Below are 21875 nucleotides of genomic sequence, written 5' to 3'. Positions count from 1 at the left end.
CATTTTTCCTTTAAACCTTTCTTATTCAAAGGAGTAAAACATTCTGTATCAGCCTTTAACATGGAGTCATACATCATGGAAACAGACCCTTTGGACCGATTGGTCTGTTTGGACCAAACATCCCCAATCTGACCTAGTCCCATTTGCCAGCATTTGTCCTATGTCCCTCTTAAACACTTCGTAATCGTGTACTTGTCCAGATGCCTTTTAAATGTTGGAATTGTACCCACCTCCACAACTTGCAGCTCGTTCCATACATGCATCACCCTCTGCATGAAAGTGAGCCCTCAAGTTCTTTTTAAATCTTTTCCCTCTCAGCTTAAACCTAGTTTTGGACTCTCCCACCCTACGAAAAAGACCTTGGCTGTTCACACTACCCATTTCCTTTATGATTTTATAAATCACTACAAGGTTCCTCCTATGATGCAGGGTAAAAAGCCCCAGGCTACTCTCCTGGCATTTTGGTTTCTTGGCAACCCAGAGTGGCAGTCTTTCAGCTCAATGTGGCGTCAGCGAGGACTTCTGGTCTTGAGAAGATTCCAGAAGTGGTCTCCTGGTCTCGAGCGCCTCAAAATGAAGCCTGACGCATTCTGGAGTCATAGAACATAGAACATAGAAGAATACAGCGCAGTACAGGCCCTTCAGCCCTCGATGTTGCGCCGATCAAAGCCCACCTAACCTACACTAACCCACTATCCTCCATATACCTATCCAATGCCCGCTTAAATACCCATAAAGAGGGAGAGTCCACTACTGCTACTGGCAGGGCATTCCATGAACTTACGACTCGCTGAGTGAAGAACCTACCCCTAACATCAGTCCTATATCTACCCCCCCTTAATTTAAAGCTATGCCCCCTTGTAATAGCTGAGTCGAGGCCCAGTGTGGACTAGAGGCTAGTTGCTGGCGTGGACTGAGTTGGAAGGACTGCTATTCTGAACAATTTATTTCTTCATTTTTCTAATTTATTCCTATGATCTGTCATGCTGGATTATTTATTTATTTATTTTTCTAATTTTTCTTTCCCTAAGAATTTGTACTTTAAGGTGATGCCGTAAATGCCAACTTGTGAACTTTTCACTGTACCAGCAGTATGCCACAAGGATCAGTGCTGGGTCCACTGCTTTTTGTCATTTATATAAATGATGTGGATGTGATCATAGGAGGTATGGTTAGTAAGTTTGCAGATGGCACCTAAATTAGTGGTGGAGTGGACAGCCAAGAAGGTTACCTCAGAGTATAAAGGGACCTTGATCAGATGGGCCAATGGGCTGAGGAATGGCAGATGGAATTTAGTTTAGATAAATGTGAGGTGCTACATTTTGGAAAGGCAAATCAAGGCAGGACTTATGTACTTAATAGTAAGGTCCTAGGGAGTGTTGTTGAACAAAGAGACCTTGGAGTGCAGATTCATAGTTCTTTGAAAGTGAAGTCGCAGCTAGATAGGACAGTCGAGAAGGCATTTAGTACGCTTTCCATAATTGGTCAGTGCATTGATTTTAGGAGTTGGGAGGTCATGTTGTGGCTGTACAGGGCATTGGTTAGACCACTTGTGGAATATTGTATTCAATTTTGGTCTTCCTGCAATAGGAAGGAAGTTGTGAAACTTGAAAGGGTTCCGAAAAGATTTACAATGGTGTTGCTATGTTTGGAGGATTTGAGCTATAGGGAGAGGCTGATTTGGCTGAGGCTCTTTTCTCTCGTGAGTCGGGGGCTGAGGGGTGATCTTATAGAGATTTACAAAATCATGAATGGAATGGATAGGGTGAATAGCCAGGGTCATTACCCCAAGGGTGGGGAAGTCCAAAACTAGACAGTCTAGGTTTAAGGTGAGAAGGAGAATATTTAAAAAGGATCTAAGGGGCAAATTTTTCACGCAGAGAGGGATGCATATAGGGAATGAGTTGCCAGAGGAAGTGGTGGAGGCTAGTACAATTACAGCATTTAAAAGGCATCTGGATGGATGTATAAATAGGAATAGGAAGGGATATGGGCCAAATACTGACAAATGGAACTAGATTAATTTGGGTTATCTTGTCAGCCTGGCCAAGTTGGACCTAGGGGTCTGTTCCCATGCTGTGCAGCTCTGTGGCTTTATGACTTTACTTGAGCACTTGTGACAATAAAGCTAATTCTAGTTCTATAACTCAAACCGTCCAGTGCTGGCAACATTCTTGTAAATCTTGCCTCCGCCCTCTCAAATGTAATACCACTCTTCCTTTGATATTAGTGCATACCATTATGGTCGACATAATTGTATGCACTAATCTCAAAGTGACCTCACCAATGTCCTGTACAGGCGCAACATTACAGTGCAACTCCTCTACTCAATGCTGTGACGAATGAAGGCAACTGTGTCAAACGTGTGCAACTATATCTGCAATCAAACAGAAAAACACTGCAGTGCAACCAACTCATTGATAAGCTTTGTGGATATGGGTTTAGTCTCAGTTTACATACATGCAGCACCTTTCAAATAAGCATCATTATGCATGTTATGATATAGTGGGGTAAATGTATGGTTGCCAGCTCTGGCTGAATATATTGAACGTTCTGTGAAGTTTCATTACATGATGCCCAACTACTGCACTGTGATATTCTTGCTGTTGTTTGTCGGACACACATTCTTTACAGCAATCAGAAAGAGAACCAACTGTTTTGTACCACATGAATTATTTTTCAACTGTCAGTCAAACATTCCTTTAACCCATCTCCAGTAGTTCTTTAATGATTAAACAAACTTTTTCAAAGAAAATGAGAAAAAAAATCACAGAATTAAAAAAAAAAAGCTCCATTCTCTTGTCATGTTCATAGCAGTGTCCTGGAAATTAGTCCTACATTCCTGGAGACTCAGGACGATTTGCATGAGGCATGCCAATGGATGGCCAACAGGAAATAGGAGAGAACTTGTGGGAGATGACGAAGACTGGCGCAGTTTTAGGTTTTACCTTTGATAAAGTAGAGAATACCATAGCAAAAACATTCAAGGAGTAATGACATAGTGTGCTTGCTGCCTGATTTATGGTGACAGAATAGAGTGGATTGCAGAGTAAGAATATGAAAGACTACATCTGGATTTAGGACTGGAAAAGTAAGGTGGAATAGAGTTTCCTTTACTGCTTCAGTAAAATTGTTTTTACTTAGTTTTGTCTTTGCACTCAGAAATCATAAGATAACAATGAGAAGTTTGTCAAATTCAAGCTTTGCTAAAGACTCTGTTGGCAAGTATTTGAAGAATACGAAGTTACTTGCTGTTAATCAGAAACATGTACTGTTTTCTCCTCACTCCTTTGTGTACTGATATTTGTGGAATCGCAGTTCTTTGGAAATAAATCGGTTTTAAGCTCTCTTTTTCTTTGTGCCCACATGGCTTTTAGTTGCTCATTTAATTGCACTGCAGCTGCATATGTCTTTTTATCCATTTCACTTCCAGTAAACTTCTGAGCATATGTTCAAAAGCTGGGTGGTGACTCTGTTTATTTTCAACTGGCCCAGATCTGAACTTCAGCAGATTTTCTGAGAGAGTAAAGTGTACAACAACAGCATTGAGCCTAGCTGGAAGCAGATAAAAGCCAAATGTTTCTACAGAGAATGAGTTGTAGATATATAGCACTAGGGCTGAAAGATTCCAAACTGAAATGAATAACTTGTGAAATGAATTATAACAGAGAATCTTATTGCAGTCAATGTGGCACAAACAGTGTTTTACTGTGTCTGACTGTCAGAGAGGTTGTTTGATGTGGGAGTTGAGGGTGGGTGGATTTGGCTCAATCTTAATATAGGTGACGGGGGTGATAAGAAATTTTTTTCCCAAGTATGAAGCTGGTAATTCAAATAGTTTGTATTTAACTCTTTACTTATAATAATATTGTGTACTTCCAAAAGTAATTGACAAAAATTATTTATTTCATCATCTTTATACCATTTTGGAAAGATAGTTACAAATATAATAAAGTATTTAGTCTACATCAATTAAACAAAAATCAAACATACTTGATATTCACAAGACCATAACAAATGGGAGCAGGAGTAGGCCATTCAGCCCCTCAAGCCTACTTTGCAAATCTGTGATGTCATGGTTGATCTGCCCTGGGCCTCAGTTCCTCTTTCATTGCTTGCATCTCATCACTGTCAACTCTTTGCGATTTCAATAAAATCCATCCCTCAGTCTTCTAAATTCAAATAAATAATGGCCTAACCTGTTTGGCCATTCTCGCAAAGTCGACCCCTTCCCCCAGAATTAACCATCTCTCTTTTGAATTGCCTCTAATACTATCATGTTCTTTTTAAAAAAAAAGACCAAAACTGCACAGTACTCCAGGTGCAGCCTCACCAACATCATGTATACTTGTAATAAGACTTCCTTATTTTTAAAATCCAGGCCCTTAACAATAAAAACCAATATTCCCTTTGCCTTCTTCATTATTTTCTGCATCTGCATGGTAACTTTCTGTATTTCTTGCACAAAAACACTCATAGCCCTGTGTTGCACGTTTTGGAGTCTCTCTCCAGTTAAGTAATAGTCTGCCTTCTGATACTTCCAACCAAAGTGCATGAGATCACACTCTCCTGTATAAAACTCCTCCGCCAAGTTTTGGCCCAAGCACTCAACCTATCGATGTTGCATTGCACATTGTTTTTGTCCTTCTCACAACATAACCTCCTACCTATTTTTATATCATCAACAAATTTAGATACATTACACTCTGCACCTTCCTCCAAATCATTAATACCTGCTGGTAAATAATTGAGTCACTAGACCTAATACTTGTGGCACTCCACTAATTACATACTTCCAATCTAAAAAAGACCCAGTTATCCAGACTATCAATCCTTTATGTGCTAAATAGTCTTTAATCCATGCAAATTCATTATCTCCAAAACAATGAGCTCCAATCTGGTGCAATAAGCTTCCGTGCGGCACCTTATTGAATGCCCTCTGGAAATTGAAATGCACCACATCTTTCCCTTTATCAATTCTGCTTGTTATATCCTCAAATAATTCTAGCAAATTTGTTAAACATGGTTTCTCTTTCACGAAGCCATGTTGATTCTGTTTGATTGCGTTGAGTTTTTCTAAATGTGCAGCTCTTCCTTCTTTAATAGCGGATTCTACCAGTTTCCCAACAACAGACTTAAGGCTAAATAGTATACAGTTTCCTGCTATCTGTCTCCTTACCTTCTTGAATAGGGGCATCATGTTAGTGGTTTTCCAATATGCTGGAACCTTCCTGGAACTCAGTCAGTTCTGGAAAATTTCAGTCAATACCTCCACTATCTCTGTAGCCACTTCATTTAAAGTTATAGAATGCAGACCATCAGGGTCCTGGTGACTTGTCTGTCTTCAGTCCAATTAGTTTATTAAATCCTTTGTCCCTTGCGATAAAGACTGTGATAAGACTTTTTCTTCCTTTGGCACCTTGCTTACCTGACATCTTTGGATGTTTATAACATCCTCCACTGCGAAGATTGGTATAAAATATTGATTTTAATTACCTTCCATTTCCTTGTTTCCAGTTATTAATTCCAAAGTTGCATCCTTCATGTCCCACATTCATTTCAGCTACTCTTTTTCCTTTTATATCTCATTTGAAATTCTTGCTGTTTTATACTTCTTTCCAATTTGCTTTCATACACAATTCTCTCCCTTTATATTAGCTTTTAGGTCATCTGTTGTGGGGTTCCTAAAAAAAAATCACAATCCTCTGGCCTATCACTAATTTTCCCCTCTTTGTATGCCTCAGTTTTTGATTGGATTCTCACCCTGACTGCCTTTCTGACCACAGGTGGTTCATCCTTCTCATCACGTCCTTCTTTTTGACCGAAATAAATATTCTCTCCATTTTGTGTTTCTTAAATTCAACATTATTATCCACACTACCAGAAGTCCTTTTAAAATTGTGGACAACAAACTCCTTATATCAGTCCGAAAGTTACCTATTTTCCTGTTCTATGTGAATATTCCTTTTAACCTGCACACACAATTTAGTTTAAAAGATTATTGTACACTTACTTTATCCATATCATTCACTCATCATGTATGTGTCTATCACATCATTTTTTGGATGCCTCCTTTCTAGGATGAGACTTCCAATCTCTCATAGCTCAGACACTTGATACTAGGTATTAGCCTTTGGAGCATGCCTCAGCCCCAATTCCAGTATTCAGGTATCTCCATTATATCTCAGCATCCAGAACTGACTCAGTGCACAAGATGCTTTTGAAAGTTATTGCAGCCAAAAACATATCTCTGGTGACATGCAATATTTATGTTTGAGAGGTTTAGGAAATATCCCGTTACAGGGCCTCTCCTGGTATTGTTCCTATTAAGTACCATTCAAAACTAGGGAGCTGTGTTATAGATTGTTAGAAACTGGTTTACCCAATTTGTGTAATATTACATCAGTTGGCAAGTAGACTTCCTCTTGGATCAGAAAGTTGTGGGTGCAGATTGAAGTCTGGGGTGAGTTCTCTTTTGAAAGTTAAGTTATGAATCTGTTTCCACTACCCTTTCAGACAACGCATTCCAGATCATAGCAATTTCTTGTATAAGGAAATTTGTCCTCATTTATCCCCTTTTGCCAGTTATCTCAATTTGTGACCACTGGTTACTGACAAGCCCACCAGTGGAAATAATTTCTCATGACTGTATTTATTCTCTCAAAACTTCATGTACTTTTAAACACCTCTATTAATTTTCCCTTAACTTCTCCAAAGAAAATCTGCCTTTCCCAGTATCGCTGTATAACTAAAATATCTAATCACAAGTATCATTCAATTAAGTCTTTACTGTAAACTTTCCTTCCTAAACTGTGGTAACTGGAATTGGATACACAACTCCAGCTTAGGCTCAAAATTAATTTTACCAAGGTTTAAAGAAACCTTTTTATTTTTATACTCTATGGCTCTTCAACCATTCATTCATTGTTTCTCTAGCTTCCCTAGCTCTCTGACTTACATTGGCTCTTGGTTAAATAATGCTTCAAGTTTAAAAGTCCAGTTTTTTTTTACAATTCCCAATGAGGCCTCAGCTCTCTTTTTTTTTCTGTGATCTTCTTCAGTCTGATGAATCTCAAGACATTTGCAGCATATCAATTCTGGCTTCTTGAGTATTTCCAATTTTAACAATTCCATCATTACCGGCTGCAACTTCCATTGCTGATGCCTAAGCTCTGGAATTGCCTCTCTTTCTCTCTTTCCTTACTTAAGATGCTCCTTAAAACCTACCTCTGTAGCAAGGTTTTATTCATTAACTAATATTCCTTTATGTGGCTGTGTCAAACTCTGTTCAATGAAACTTCAGTAAACTATCGTGACACATTTTACATTGCTATTTCAGTGTTCAAGGTGTTGTATACATAGATGTTGTTGTTGCATCTGTCTGTTTATTTTTAAATGCTTGATAAACCTGATCTGCCACCATCCCAAATATGGATACAAAAATCCCAATTTTTTTTGGCTTCTGCACCCCTTTGAAAATTCTGTCATTTCATTTATATTGTCTTAAGCATGTAATCATCTATAACATCAGTACAGTACTGCAGGAGTGCTACATTGTTGGAAGTCTCACCTTTCAGTTCAAACATTGACCAGCTGTTCCTTTGTCAAAACAGTTCAATTGAGCTTGAAAGATCCTGTGCCATAATTTAAAGAAAAGGGAACTCTGAGTGTGCTATCCAGCATTAATTTCTCCAAAAGAAGATCAGTTATTTAATTTAATAAGGTGCTACTTTTAAAAGGGAGAGGAACAGACAAAGGCAGCACATGGTGAGGTTAGTGCAGGAGAGAGAGAGAGAAAAAGAAACCAACATTGCTAACTGATACAGGAGTGAACCTGCGCAGTTACTGCCTTTGCTGTTGAATTCATGTATCACTGGGCATGGGAATGCATCTGGGAAAATTAACAAACAGTGAAATTCAAAATTGATATTAGAGGAACCTGTTTGGGAGAGGTCACAGCACAGAGACAGATAAGTGAATAGTTTTAAGTGTGGCCTTGAGGCCTTGCGGTACATCTGCAGTAATGAATAGAGTGGGTTCTTTCTTGATTATATGTTTTATTCAGATCTGTCTCTTGATTAAACTTAAAAACATAAGCCATATGTATTAAGTTAGCCTGAGCAGTGTATTGTAGAGGAATAAGTCGGTGCTATTTTCTGGGTCTGCAGATCAGAAGAAGCAAAAATGGCCCTTAGTAGAGTGATACGCTCTTCCTGTTGGATGTGGGGGTTTAGGGACAGTTGACGTGTTACTGAGAATTATATCTGCAATAAGTGCCATTGGTTGCACATCCTGTCAGAATGAATGGAACGGTTGGAGTGACAGTTAGAGGTACTGAGGAATTTACAAGAGCAAAGAGATATGATGGACGGCAGTTATAGGAAGGGAGAAAAGTCGCAGATACGGTCACATAGATGGGTTAACTCTAGGAAAAGTAAGAGAGGCAGGCTGGTAGTGCAGGAGTCATCTGTGGCTATTCCCATTTCAAACAAATATGCTGTTTAAGAAAATGTAGGGGGTGATGGATTCTCAGGGGAACGTAGCAAGAGTGGCCAAGTTTCTGGTATTGCAACTGGCTGTAATGCAATGAGAGGTACGTTGGGTTCCAAGAGATCGATTGTGTGAGGGGACTCTCTAGTCTGAGGCACAGACAGACATTTCAGTGGGCAACAGCGAAATTCAGAATGGTGTTTTGCTTCCCTGGTGCTAGGATCAAGGATTTCTCAGAGAAGGTGCAGAATGTTCTCAAGGGGGAGATGGCCCAGTAGGAGGTCACATTGGAACCAACGACATAGGAAGGGAAAAGGTTGAGATTCTGAAGGGAGTTTACAGAGAGTTAGGCAGGAATTTAAAAAGGAAGTCCTTAAGAGTAGTAACATCTGGATTACTGTTGGTGCTACGAGCTAGAGAGGGCAGGAATAGGAGGATAGAGCAGATGAATGCATGGCTGAGGAGCTGGTGTACGGGAGAAGGATTCACATTTTTGGATCATTGGAAGCTGTTTTGGGGTAGAAGTGACCTGTACAAGAAGGATGGAAGGGTTTGCAGGGATGGCAGAGTGCTGGCAGGTGGAACTAGATTGGTTTGGCATATCTGGTTGGCATGGACGATTATTTCCATGCTGTACATCTCCTTGACTCGATGACTCCATGGTACAGTTGAGAAAAGAAGCAAGTCAAACAGTCAGGGCAGGTAGGAACAAAGCAGACAACAAGGTAGGACTGATAAATTAAGCCTCATTCATTTCAATGCAAGGGGCATAACAGGGAAGGCAGATGAACTCAGGGCATGGTTAGGACCATAGCACTGGGATATCATAGCAATTACAGAAATGTGGCTCAGGGATGGACAGGACTGGCAGCTTAATGTTCTGGGATACAAATGCGACAGGAAGGATAGAAAGAGAGGCAAGAGAGGATGACAAGTGGCGTTTTTGATAAGGAATAGTATTACAGCTGCACTGAGGGAGGATATTCCCAGAATACATCCAGGGAAGTTATTTGGGTGGAACTGAGAAATAAGAAAGGGATGATCACCTTATTGGGATTGTATTGTATTTCCCTAATAGTCAGAGGGAAATTGAGAAACAAATTTGTAAGGAGATCTCAGTTACATGTAAGAATAATAGGGTGGTTTTGGTAAGGGATTTTAACTTTCCAAACATAGACTGAGACTGCCATAGTGTTAAGGGTTTAGATGGAGAGGAATTTGCTAAGTGTGCACAAGAAAACTTTCTGATTCAATATGTATATGTACCTACTAGAGAAGGTGCAAACCTTGACCTACTCTTGGGAAATAAGGCAGGACAGGTGACTGAGGTGTCAGTGGTGAGGGGTACTTTGGGGCCAGCGACCATAATTCTATTAATTTTAAAATTGTGATGGAAAATAATAGACCAGATCTAAAAGTTGAAGTTCTAAATTGGAGAAAGGCCAATCTTGACGGTATTAGGCCAGAGCTTTCAAAAGCTGATTGGGGGCAGATGTTTGCAGGTAAAGGGACGGCTGGAAAATGGGAAGCCTTCGGAAATGAGATAACGAGAATCCAGAGACAGTTTTTTTCTGTTAAGGTGAAAGGTAAGGCAGGTAGGTATAGAGAATGCTGGATGACAAAAGAAATTGAGGGTTTTGTTAAGAAAAAGGAGGAAGCATATGTAAGGTATAGACAGGGTTTTTCGAGTGAATCCTTAGAGTATAAAGGCAGTAGGAGTATACTTAAGAGGGAAATCAGGAAGGCAAAAAGGAGACATGAGATAGCTTTGGCAAAGAGAGTTAAGGAGAATCCAAAGGGTTTTTGCAAATACATCAAGGACAAAAGGGTAAATAGGGAGAGAATAGGATCCCTCAGAGATCAGCAAGGTGGCCTTTGTGTGGAGCTGCAGGAGACGGGTTAGATACTAAACGAGTATTTTGCATCAGTATTTACAGTGGAAAAGGACATGGAAGAGTGGCAGTTGGAGTTGAATTCAGATATATGCGAGATGCTGCATTTTGGGAGAACAAATCTTAGCAGGACTTATACACTTAATGGTAAGGACCTAGGGAGTGTTGCTGGAGTGCAGGTTCATAGCTCCTTGAAAGTGGAGTCGCAGGTAGAACGGATAGTGAAGAAGGCGTTTGGTATGCTTTCCTTTATTGGTCAGAGTATTGAGTACAGGAGTTGGGAGGTCTTGTTGCGGCTGTACAGGACATTGTTTATTCCGGATTAGTGGTGTTGGAAGAGCACAGCAGTTCAGGCAGCATCCAAGTAGCTTCCTGATGAAGGGCTTTTGCCCGAAATGTCGATTTCGAAGCTACTTGGATGCTGCCTGAACTGCTGTGCTCTTCCAGCACCACTAATCCAGAATCTGGTTTCCAGCATCTGCAGTCATTGTTTTTACCTCAGGACATTGTTTAGGCCACTGTTGGAATATTGCGTGCATTTCTGGTCACCTTCCTATCGGAAAAATGTTGTGAAACTTGAAAGGGTTCAGAAAAAATTTACAAGGATGTTGCCAGGGTTGGAGGATTTGAGCTATAGGAAGAGGCTGAACAGGCTGGAGCGTCGGAGGCTGAGGTGTGACCTTATTGAGGTTTACAAAATTATGAGGGGCATGGATAGCGTAAATAGACAAAGTCTTTTCCCTAAGGTGGGGGAGTCCAGAAATAGAAGGCGTAGGTTTAGGGTGAGGGGAAAGATATAAAAGAGACCTAACGGTCAACTTTTTTCACACAGAGGGTGGTATGAATGTGGAATGAGCTGCCAGAGGAAGTGGTGGAGGCTGGTACAATGTATAAAAGTGGATAAACCCTCAGGACCTGATCAGGTGTACCCCAGAACTCTGTAGGAAGCTAGGGAAGTGATTGCTGAGCCTCTTGCTGAAATATTCGTATTATCGATAGTCACAGGTGAGGTGCCGGAAGACTTGAAGTTGGCTAACGTGATGCCACTATTTAAAAAAGGTGGTAAGGATAAACCAGGGAACTATAGACCAGTGAGCCTGATGTCAGTGGTAGGCAAGTTGTTGGAGGGAATCCTGAGGGACAGGATGTTCATGTATTTGGAAAGGCAAGGACTGATTAGGGATAGTCAGCATGACTTTGTGTGTGGGAAATCATGTCTCACAAACTTGATTGAGTTTTTTGAAGAAGTAACAAATAAGGGCAGAGCGGTAGATGTGATCTATATGGACTTCAGCAAGGCTTTCGACAAGGTTCCCCATGGGAGACTGGTTAACAAGGTTAGATCTCGTGGAATACAGGACGTAACTAGCCATTTGGATATAGAACTGGCTCAAAGACGGTGGTGGTGGAGGGTTGTTTTTCAGACTGGAGGCCTGTGACCAGTGGAGTGTCACAAGGATCAGTGCTGAGTCCGCTACCTTTTGTCATTTATATAAATGATTTGAATGTGAGCTTAAGAGGTATAGTTAGTAAGTTTGCAGATGACGCCAAAATTGGAGGTGTAGTGAACAACGAAGAAGGTTACCTCAGATTACAATGGGATCTTGGTCCACCCTAACAAGCTGAGAAGTGGAAGATGGATTTTAATTTAGATAAATGTGAGGTGCTGCATTTTGGGAAAGCAAACCTTAGCAGGACTTATACACTTAATGGTAAGGTCCTAGGGAGTGCTGCTGAACAAAGAGACCTTGGAGTGCAGGTTCATAGCTCCTTGAAAGTAGAGTCGCAGGTAGACAGGATAGTGAAGGCGGCGTTTAGTATGCTTTCCTTTATTGGTCAGAGTATTGAGTACAGGAGTTGGGAAGTCATGTTGCGGCTGTACAGAACATTGGTTAGGCTGCATTTGGAATATTGCGTGCAATTCTAGTCTACTCCCTATCAGAAGGATATTGTCAAACTTGAAAGGGTTCAGTAAAGATTTACAAGGATGTTGCCAGGGTTGGAGAATTTGAGCTACGGGGAGATTTTGAATAGGCTTGGGCTGTTTTTCATGGAGCATCAGAGGCTGAGGGGTGACCTTAGAGAGGTTTTTAAAATAATGTGGGGCATGGAAAGGGTAAATAGACAATGTCTTTTCCCTTGGTGGAGTCAAGAGATGGAGGGCAAAGGTTTAGGGTGAGAGGGGAAAGATATACAAGAGACCTAAAGGCCAACCTTTTCACGCAGAGTGTGGTGCGTGTGTGGAATGGGCTGCCAAAGGAAGTGGTGGAGGCTGGTACAATTGCAACATTTAAATGGCATTTGGATGGGTACATGAACACTAAGGGTTTGGCGGGATATGTGCCGGGTGCTGGCAGGTGGGACTAGATTTGGTTGTGATATCTGGTCAGCATGGATGAGTTGGACCAAAGAGTCTGTTTCCGTGCTGAACATCTCTACGCCGCTATGACGCTATAGAAATTAAAGGATATATATTGTTATCCATCGTTTTTCTCATTATTCTAATTTTCACTTTTGTTCCCAGGGTGATGTCATTTTTTGCCCATTTTGATTGATTCTCATGAAGTAATTATGCTTAAATAGGAAATATTATTCATTTTCACACAGAGGGTGGTATGAATGTGGAATGAGCTGCCAGAGGAAGTGGTGGAGGCTGGTACAATGTATAAAAGTGGATAAACCCTCAGGACCTGATCAGGTGTACCCCAGAACTCTGTAGGAAGCTAGGGAAGTGATTGCTGAGCCTCTTGCTGAAATATTCGTATTATCGATAGTCACAGGTGAGGTGCCGGAAGACTGGAAGTTGGCTAACGTGATGCCACTATTTAAAAAAGGTGGTAAGGATAAACCAGGGAACTATAGACCAGTGAGCCTGATGTCAGTGGTAGGCAAGTTGTTGGAGGGAATCCTGAGGGATGTAAGAGTGCTTCATGTGTGTACTAATAAATACTGCTGGGGTGCACTAAGAGGGAGTGTAAGCAATTCACCTGTAGTCCACAAACATTCTCCTGTTATAACAGCATTGTAGCTTCATGAATAGGAGCAATTAATGATGCTTTCTCAATGCTTGAACGTGCATATAGAAAGTGTAATTGTGGAGGTGGTAGCGTAATGTTAACACCACTCAACTAGTGAACAGGTGCCCCAGGCTAATGTGAGTGCAGGTTGGAATTGTCCCATGGCAGATGAAGAAATTTGAATTGAATAAAATTTAAAGCTGAAAACTAGTTCCTTGGCGATCATGTAACCATTCCGATTGAAAGAAATCTAGTTCATTAATGTCCTTTCAGGATGAGAAGTTTCCAGATTTACCTGGTCTGGCCTACATGTGACTTCAAACTCAGAACAGTGTGTTGACTCTTAACTGTATCTAGGGATGAGTAGAAAAGCTGGCCTTGTCATCAGCATCCACATCCCATGAAAGAATGAATAAAATCAAGTTGAACATAGTTTTTGTGTGTCACATCCTCTTGAAACAGATGGAAGGAGGCACCAAACAGAAGATGTTGAAGGTCCAGACTTCGACCCTGGTCTTCTGTTTGTTCCCTGTTGGATGTTTCACAGTGATTTAATCCAAATAGTTTCCTTTTTGAAGTTTCAATGGTACATAAAGTCAGCCAGAGCTTCACAGAGAATATTTTCAGTTCTTTTTAAATGGGTTCTACATTAAATACAGAAATTGACCTGAGTGCATAATTTGCTATGTATAATGCAATATGAAAATATGGTAGTTATTTTAGATTTTCCCAGATGATTCCAACTTACTTAAAGCAAAACAAAAGTGAACTGATTGCAATTGGATTAAACTCATGCCATTTTTAAAAGAGCTCCCTCACATTCAGATTTCATCCCTCCTTGATAACATGCTCACTGAAATGTGGGAGGGAGACTTCTTAAAAAAAGTGAGCAAGATCTGCATTAATTCTAAATATTTCAGCAGGATTCTTTCAAAAGTATAAATATTTTTGTTTCTAACATAGATAATATGTTGAAGAAATTGAACTTTAATAATAATTGTTTCTTGCATCAGATCTTAGTTTTGATTTTATTTCTCTCATTTAGTAATTTTGGAATGCTAATAAAGTCTTTTACTGTGAAGATTCATGCAAATTATTTATTCAATTCCTCTTCCATTTCCTGGTTCCACAATATTATTTCCCAGGCATTATCTTAGGGGTCTATGTTCACTTTAGCTTCTCTCTTCCTTTTTATATCTTTAAAGAAGCACTTGCTGCCCATCTTGATATTTTTCTTGATAGTTTTCCCTCAAAGTTTATTTTCTTCCTTTGTTTGGACTTGTTGATTTGATTTTTAAAACTTTCCCCATCCTCTGGTTTGCCACAAATTTTTGCCACATTGTATGTTTATTGTGTCAATCTGATGTTATCCTTAACTTTCCTGGTTAACTATCAATCTTTGCTTATTCCCTTCCTAGAATCCTTCTTCCACTCTGGAATATATCTTTGTTGTGCTTATATATCTGCCATTGTTCCTCAACCATTTTTGCGACTAAAATTCTTTCTCAGTCTCTACAGCCAGTTCTGCCCTCACTCCTTTGTAATTACCCTTATTTAAGCTGAGCAGGGTTGTTTCCTAACCAAGTTTACATCATATGCGGATGCATCACAGCTTGGTATGGCAACTGCTCTGTAAAGACTGCAATAAATTACGGATAGTTGTGGACATAGCCCAGTCCACCAGGAAACTTCCATGGACTTCGTCCAAACTTCCCATGGCCTCAGGAAAGCAGCCGACATAATCAAAGACCTCTCCCACTCTGATTGTACTCTGTTGCACCCTCTTCCATCGGCAGATGATACAAAGGTTTGAGAATGCGTACCAACAGACTTAACAACAGCTTCTTCCCCACTGTTATCTGACTTATGAATGGACCTCTCATATGTTAGAGCAGATCTTTCTTTGCACCTTCTCTGTAGCTTTAGCACTATATTCTGCATTCTGCTCTGTTACCCTGATGTATTTGTATAAGGTATGATTTGTCTGGTTTGCACGCAAAACAATTATTTTCACTGTCTCTTGGTACATGAGACAATAATAAATCAAATAAAAAATCAGAAGTTTCTCTCTCTTGAACTGAATGCTAAATTCGACTATGTTTTCATCACTTTTATCTAACACTATTCATTAAACCTGCCTCATTACACATCACCAGTTTCAAAATTGCCTGATCTCTGTTGTATCCACCACACATTGTTCTAGGAAACTGTCATAGATACACTGTATGCAATTGTCCTCATGGCTTCCTCTGCCAGTCTGTTTATCCCAATCTACACAAGGTTTAAAATCATCCATTATTTATGTACTACCTTCGTTATGTGTCCTCATTACCCCTGACTTATTCTCTGCCCCATCGTAAACCTACTGTTAGGGGACCTATAGACTACCAGGGTCCTTATTGCGTTTTTATTTTTTACCTCCACACATATGGATTCTGAATCTTCTGATTCAAGATCTTTTGTTGCTTTCATATTTATTTCCGCATCAACATTTCTACCCCACCAGCCTTTCCTTCCTGCCTGTCCTTTCAAAAAGTCACCTACACCTGAATATTTGACCTCCTTGTAAACATGCCTGTTAACCTGTATTTGTGTGGTTAATTCATTTATTTTGTCCACAGTACTTGTGTAGTCAAGTAAAGAGCCTTTAATTTTGCTTTTTTAAAAATCATTTTTCCCCCATTTGATCCTATTTATTGCTATTTTTCTATGTTTGTATACTCTGTCCCTTCCTGTCCCACTCTGGTTATCATGATCCAAACAGTTACCCTGTAAATCTATCATATCCTCTTGCTTGTAGGCCTACATCTTCCCTCCCTCAAACCTGAATGGCTGGCCTATTTCAAGATGCTAGCACAGGCATGATGGCCGACTAGTCTTCTTTTATGTTGTGTTATCCTATCATTTTTACACCAAAGGGCGAATTTTCCGAGAAACTAGAGGCACGTGTGCTGTGTGTATGGAGCTAAAACCCCTAAAAGTGATACAGTTGTGTCCGGTTAGGATCCCAATGTCATCTCCATTCCACCTGGGTTTCCCCTGGGTGATATTAAAGACAAGTGAGAATCCCTTTGGATGAATTAGTTTAGTAACTCTGAATTTTCCATCAAGGGCATTTGTTTCCCAATCTGTCAGCAACTCACAGGATCATTGAAATGAAAACACAGTAGAAGGAGTTTTGTCAGTGAAAAGTGATAAGCTAGGAAGGCTTTGACCAGTGACGGTGTGAAGAAACTGCTGTTCAGAATACCTCTCTGAAAGAGCTTTCAGTCCTTGACAGAAAATTGTCAACTAGTTGAGTGGCACTTCACCTGTATTGCATTTAAACTCACCTTGACCATGGAATGGTAGATACTGACAGGTTGTTTCCACTGACTGGGGAATTAAACCACAGACACAGTCTCAGGATAAGGAATCATCTAGCCCTGAAATGAGGAAAAATTGACTCGTTCAAAAGGTTGTGAATATTTGGAATTTTTTACCCTAGAGAATTTGTGAATGCTTAATCACTGAACAGGTAAGATAGACAAAGCTTTGCTTTTCTTTGCTACCAAAGGATATAGGCCTTGGGCAGGAGGCAAATTTGAAGCCATAGATCATCCCACGGTCATAATGAATGGTGAAGCAGGCTCAATTGCCTATATGGTCTAATCTTTCTCCTACCTTTTGTGTGTGTGCCACTAGGAATTCACAGTTTGATATAATTATGTGCTTGAATCTTGTACAATGCTCCATAACCTGGCCTACACATAGTATAGTATTCACTTACTTACTTCTCTCATGTTCCTGCATTAAGAAGTAAATAAAATTGACATGATGTAGAAACTTTTGATTACCATTTGCAAGCAAAGAATCTGAATCTGCCAATTCTTAAAATTTCTTTTCTGACTGTGCATGTGAGTGGGTCATAGTGTCTGTTAAATGAATTCCCATGTTTCCTTGATTAAAATGTTGTGGTTCTACGCAGCACATTTACTGAACAAATATTTGGAAATTTCCACTGATATTTTGAGACTTGTTAATATATAGACATCACAATCCCAGAGTGATCTCACGATGCAGTGACAGATTTCTTGTTACTAATCACTTGTTTTTACAAAATGTCTATCTCTGTTTATAGAAAAAAAAAGATTTTTTTTAAAGCTGCAGAGGAAATACATTTTTAAAATCCTTCGTGAGAATAAAACAAAATAGAACTAATGTAATTAAATTTTATTTCCAAGATAATATGTAGGCAGCTTTAAAAATAATTGTAAGATTCTTTAATAGGATGCATCAGAGGTAAGGCCAGAATTAGATGCCATCCCTAATAGCCATTGAGTGGCTTGTGAGGCCATTTGAAAGGGCACTTAGGAGTCAATCATCATTGCGGTTGGTTTGACTAGGTAACGATGGCAAATTTTCTTCCTTAAAGGACATTAATGATCAAAGTTTGGGAGAAGATTTGTAGCTCGGGTGCTCGTTGTTGTGGTTCTGTTCGTCGAGCTGGGAATTTGTCTTGCAAACGTTTCGTCCCCTGTCTAGGTGACATCCTCAGTGTTTGGGAGCCTCCTGTGAAGCCTGGCTTCACAGGAGGCTCCCAAGCACTGAGGATGTCACCTAGACAGGGGACGAAACGTTTGCAAGACAAATTCCCAGCTCGGCGAACATAACCACAACAACAGGCCATTAATGAATCCAACTTTTTCTATGACAAATTGTAACAGTTTCACAGTCATCATTCTTGAAATGAAGCTTCTGGGTTACGAGAGAAGTGACATTATCACTATGACACAGTCCAGCCAAATTAAATTATTGAATGTCTCAGTCATAGCTGCCATCTTGAATTCAGGCTGCAAGTAATCAAATGAAACTGAATACTCCACATTCTAGTGATCCACAGAATTCCTTGCATGGCTGGTTACCTCATTGCACATTGGCCATTGTATACTGCTGTACTGTGGAAGACCCAAAATTTGGACATATTTTATTATGAATGGTGCTTGATAAATGCAAATTTTTGTTCATTATTCCATTCAAAATTGAGACTGATAGTCACGGCAGATTTTGATGCTTGAACTAACTGCGCCATTCCGCTGAAAGATTGTGACTTACTAGAATAAAGCACTGGTAAACTGTTTCCATTCTACCTGGCTAGGCTCCCTGCATCATAAGATCTCAGCTTGAACACTGTCTGAAATCAAGACGGAAGAATCCCAGCTCTCTAATTACTTTTTGTTAGTTTCTTCTCGTTATGATTTTTGGTTACTTGAATAATTTTATTTGTATATATTTTCTGTCTAACATTGTATGGTGGGGGAAATGCTTATAAGGAAGATGCAACACACAGGTGCATGATCTTCCTAGTTTTTCCCAAGTCTAGATGTTTCATCTAAAGCATAAACAATGTGATTGGGTAAACACAACAAATCTTGAAGAAAGTAAGGGCAATAACCAAGGATATAGCTTTACGATCAGGGGCAGGAGGTTGTAAGGAATTACTTTTTTCACCAGAGAATGTTGGACTCGGACTTACTGCCTGTAAAGCTGATATAGGCAGAAACCTTCATAATATTTCAGGGTATTTAGATGCCCACTTGCACTGCATTGGCATACAAGGTTATGGGCCAAGTGCTACAAAAAGGGTTTAGAATCGATAGATGCCTATTTTCTGACCATTGCACTCAGTGGGCAGAAGGCCCTTTTTTTTGGTTCTGTAGACCTATGAAAATGTTAGTGGCAAAACAGTGCATGTCAGTAGAAATATTAATTCATCAGTAATCCTTTAGCATCTCAATTAGCATTTTGTTTCAATGTTTGTATACTTAGGTAGTAATTATAATCATGATTGGAGCAATTACTAGCCCTTTTAGGGAAACAAGACAACAGACGTTGGAGGCTCTTTTGACACTAATTATTTAAAGCTGTTTGCTTGCAAGGTTAATGTTCCTCCGAGGTAAAATATTTTTCATCCGCAGCTGATTCTACAGCATCAAAATACTTCACATATTTCCATTTTCCATACTATACTTACACAACCCCCCTCAGCTAATCTTTTGTCTCATAGCTAGTTACCATTTGATCTCCCTGCACTTTGTTTATGCTTTTTTTTGTAAAGACCAAATGTTAAAACTGTGGTTCAGCATATAACCCACAGAAAAGAATGTCCTGTTTTCATTTTTTGACTTCGGAAATATTTATATCATGATTTGATTACAGAGTTACAGTTGTAATTCCATTAACACACTTCCTGCCCTTAAACTGCATCTTTGTGTGACTAATGGACTAGAGTGGGTGGGTGGTGAACTAAGAGAGAAAACTGGCAGACACTGAAGCGCTGACATATGTGTTGATAAAAGTCCCCTTTTGTTCTGAATTATTTTTTCTCTCTCTGTGTTTTTATTCACAGGTCTTCACAAAATTGATAATTTTGCTGAGAAAAGGCCACTCCTTGGTGTGTGCAAAAGTACAGGATCAGCAGGGTGAGAGAAAACTTTTGGCAAAAATGTGAACCAGATGCAGCATAGTGGGGGGTGGGGTACTAGGACAGCAGGGGAATGTTTGACGGAGTCAGAGGGATGTGTGAAAAGAATTTGCCTTTTCTAGCCATATCATCTCCACTTTGGAACACAAAATATGCATGACATTGATCATGTAGACTGCTGGTGAGGCAGTCATGTTAAACTATCAGTTCTAGTGGTTAGTAAGATGTGCCAATGCCTGAAGCTTGATGTTGCATTACAACTATTCATATGAAAAAATGCTTGAGGTTTGTTGCAAGTGAAGCAAAAGTCAATATTTAATTTTATTTTATGCTCCTTTTGAGTTATTTTTGCCATTTAGCACTTTATGTCAACACAACTGACTGTCTTGCATAATTTCCTGAATGACAGTAGGAGGAGAGGAGATTCTTAGGGAGTCACTGCACATGCCAGTTGGACTTGTCTGTATTCAGTTGAATAGTAAGCTAAATGCTTAGTTTTTTGTGTAGTCCTCTCATTACAAAATTAGCTCATTTTCACTATATTAGATGATATACTCTCAAGTCATTTGGAGGTTTGTGCTTGCTTTTCTAATGTAATTGAATAAACTTGACCATGCACTTCAAGCAGAGTTATAGTTGTGACGTTAAAATTAGTGACTAATATCTTACCCAACGATGTTACATATTGATGACTGTGGTATGCTGTCTGACAATGTCTTTTCCATGAATCAAGGTATTCTACATTCTATCGTAACCAAATCAAAAGCTGCACATTGCTTTTGAGGAGTGTGCTGTATCAGCTATTTCCTAGCATAAGTTCAAAAGTTCAGGCATGAATAAAATTAGGATGACTGTCAAGGGCTGTCTGTGTAGTCTTCATTTCGCTGTGTTGAAAGTTACGCTTTCTACATTTTCTTGCAAATGTCAGTTAGTCCAGTTTTGGATGAGGTACTGGAGACAATGTTTAATTACTGCCTGTACTGTCTATAAGAGTTCAGATATTTGTAGATGATCTTGTAGTTTATAAAGTGGTTAGCTTCGAAAATACAATTTATGATTAGTTGGGTTGTGAGAGGCACTGCGTACTTCCACTGAAAACTCCACTTTGTTCTAGTGAATGTGGGCCCAGAATCCAACACACCTTAATTCAGATGTAATTTACAAGATTTGGAGGGTATATGTTTTCAATGAAAGAACTTTGTTTACAAAAGCGTACACTATCAAGGACATTTGATCTGTTACAGAGACTGGTTCTGCAGGATTCTGTTTCTTAGTTGTTTCAGAATTGCCATTTGCCTTGCTACAAATGGGATATTATTAGATTAGATTGGATTGAAGTAATTTACAATTGATTTAATTCTTCCATAAGCCACACTCTAAATGTTGATGGCTGTGCTCCATTCATTCATTTTCTGAGACACGAATTTGGAAAACATCCCAGCAGTCAGCATTGTAAATTGGGAAACAAGATAAGCAATCTATTTTGAAACTTCTTCAATTTGGAACTCTTTTCCCTCAAAAAATAAAGAATTGCTGCCTCCACTGCTATTTATCATTGGCCAAAGTCATCAACAACAAAACCTATATTAATTGATAGGAATCCTTCTTAACAGAAGACTGAAATCTGGAAAGAATTGTTCAAAAGGTGTTCATTTTTATATCTGAAATCGTGGCTTTTAACACTGAAAAAAGTTAAAGGGATGGCAGTATCAGAAAAATATTTCCGTCTTATGCATGTTCAAGATGCAAAATACTTCAACGTGTCAACAGATGACTGACTTTTCTCCATTGGAACATTGGTTCTATAAGGAACTATGACTTAACAGGACTAGCACAACCTTTTTGTGAGGACCTTTAAGGATCAATGAGTCATGTATGAGCAACAAGGTTCATTGGTGAGTTGAAATCAATGCTTAGGAGAGATTCTGGATGGTTCCTCAATGGGAAGTTGAAAGGTGAGTCATCCCTATTTTGCACACTGCCAAGCTGCCAATTCTGACCAGCATTGTCAGA

At 39.5% G+C, this 21875-nt stretch overlaps 1 protein-coding gene across 4 annotated transcripts in view; it reads left to right on the top strand.

The window, feature by feature from the left end:
* bcas3 (BCAS3 microtubule associated cell migration factor) overlaps nt 1-21875 on the top strand; it is a 1192206-nt gene that overhangs the window by 167773 nt on the left and 1002558 nt on the right. For all 4 annotated transcript variants that reach the window (XM_072590043.1, XM_072590044.1, XM_072590042.1 and 1 more), the window contains one exon: nt 19788-19860. In XM_072590043.1, the coding sequence (XP_072446144.1) occupies nt 19788-19860 (73 nt within the window). The remainder of the gene's footprint in view (nt 1-19787; nt 19861-21875) is intronic.

This window comes from Chiloscyllium punctatum, chromosome 19 (genome assembly GCF_047496795.1).
Source record: "Chiloscyllium punctatum isolate Juve2018m chromosome 19, sChiPun1.3, whole genome shotgun sequence".
In the NCBI taxonomy this organism is placed as follows: domain Eukaryota; kingdom Metazoa; phylum Chordata; class Chondrichthyes; order Orectolobiformes; family Hemiscylliidae; genus Chiloscyllium; species Chiloscyllium punctatum.
Note: the sequence above shows the minus strand (reverse complement) of the source record. Positions and strands in the feature narration are given on the sequence as shown.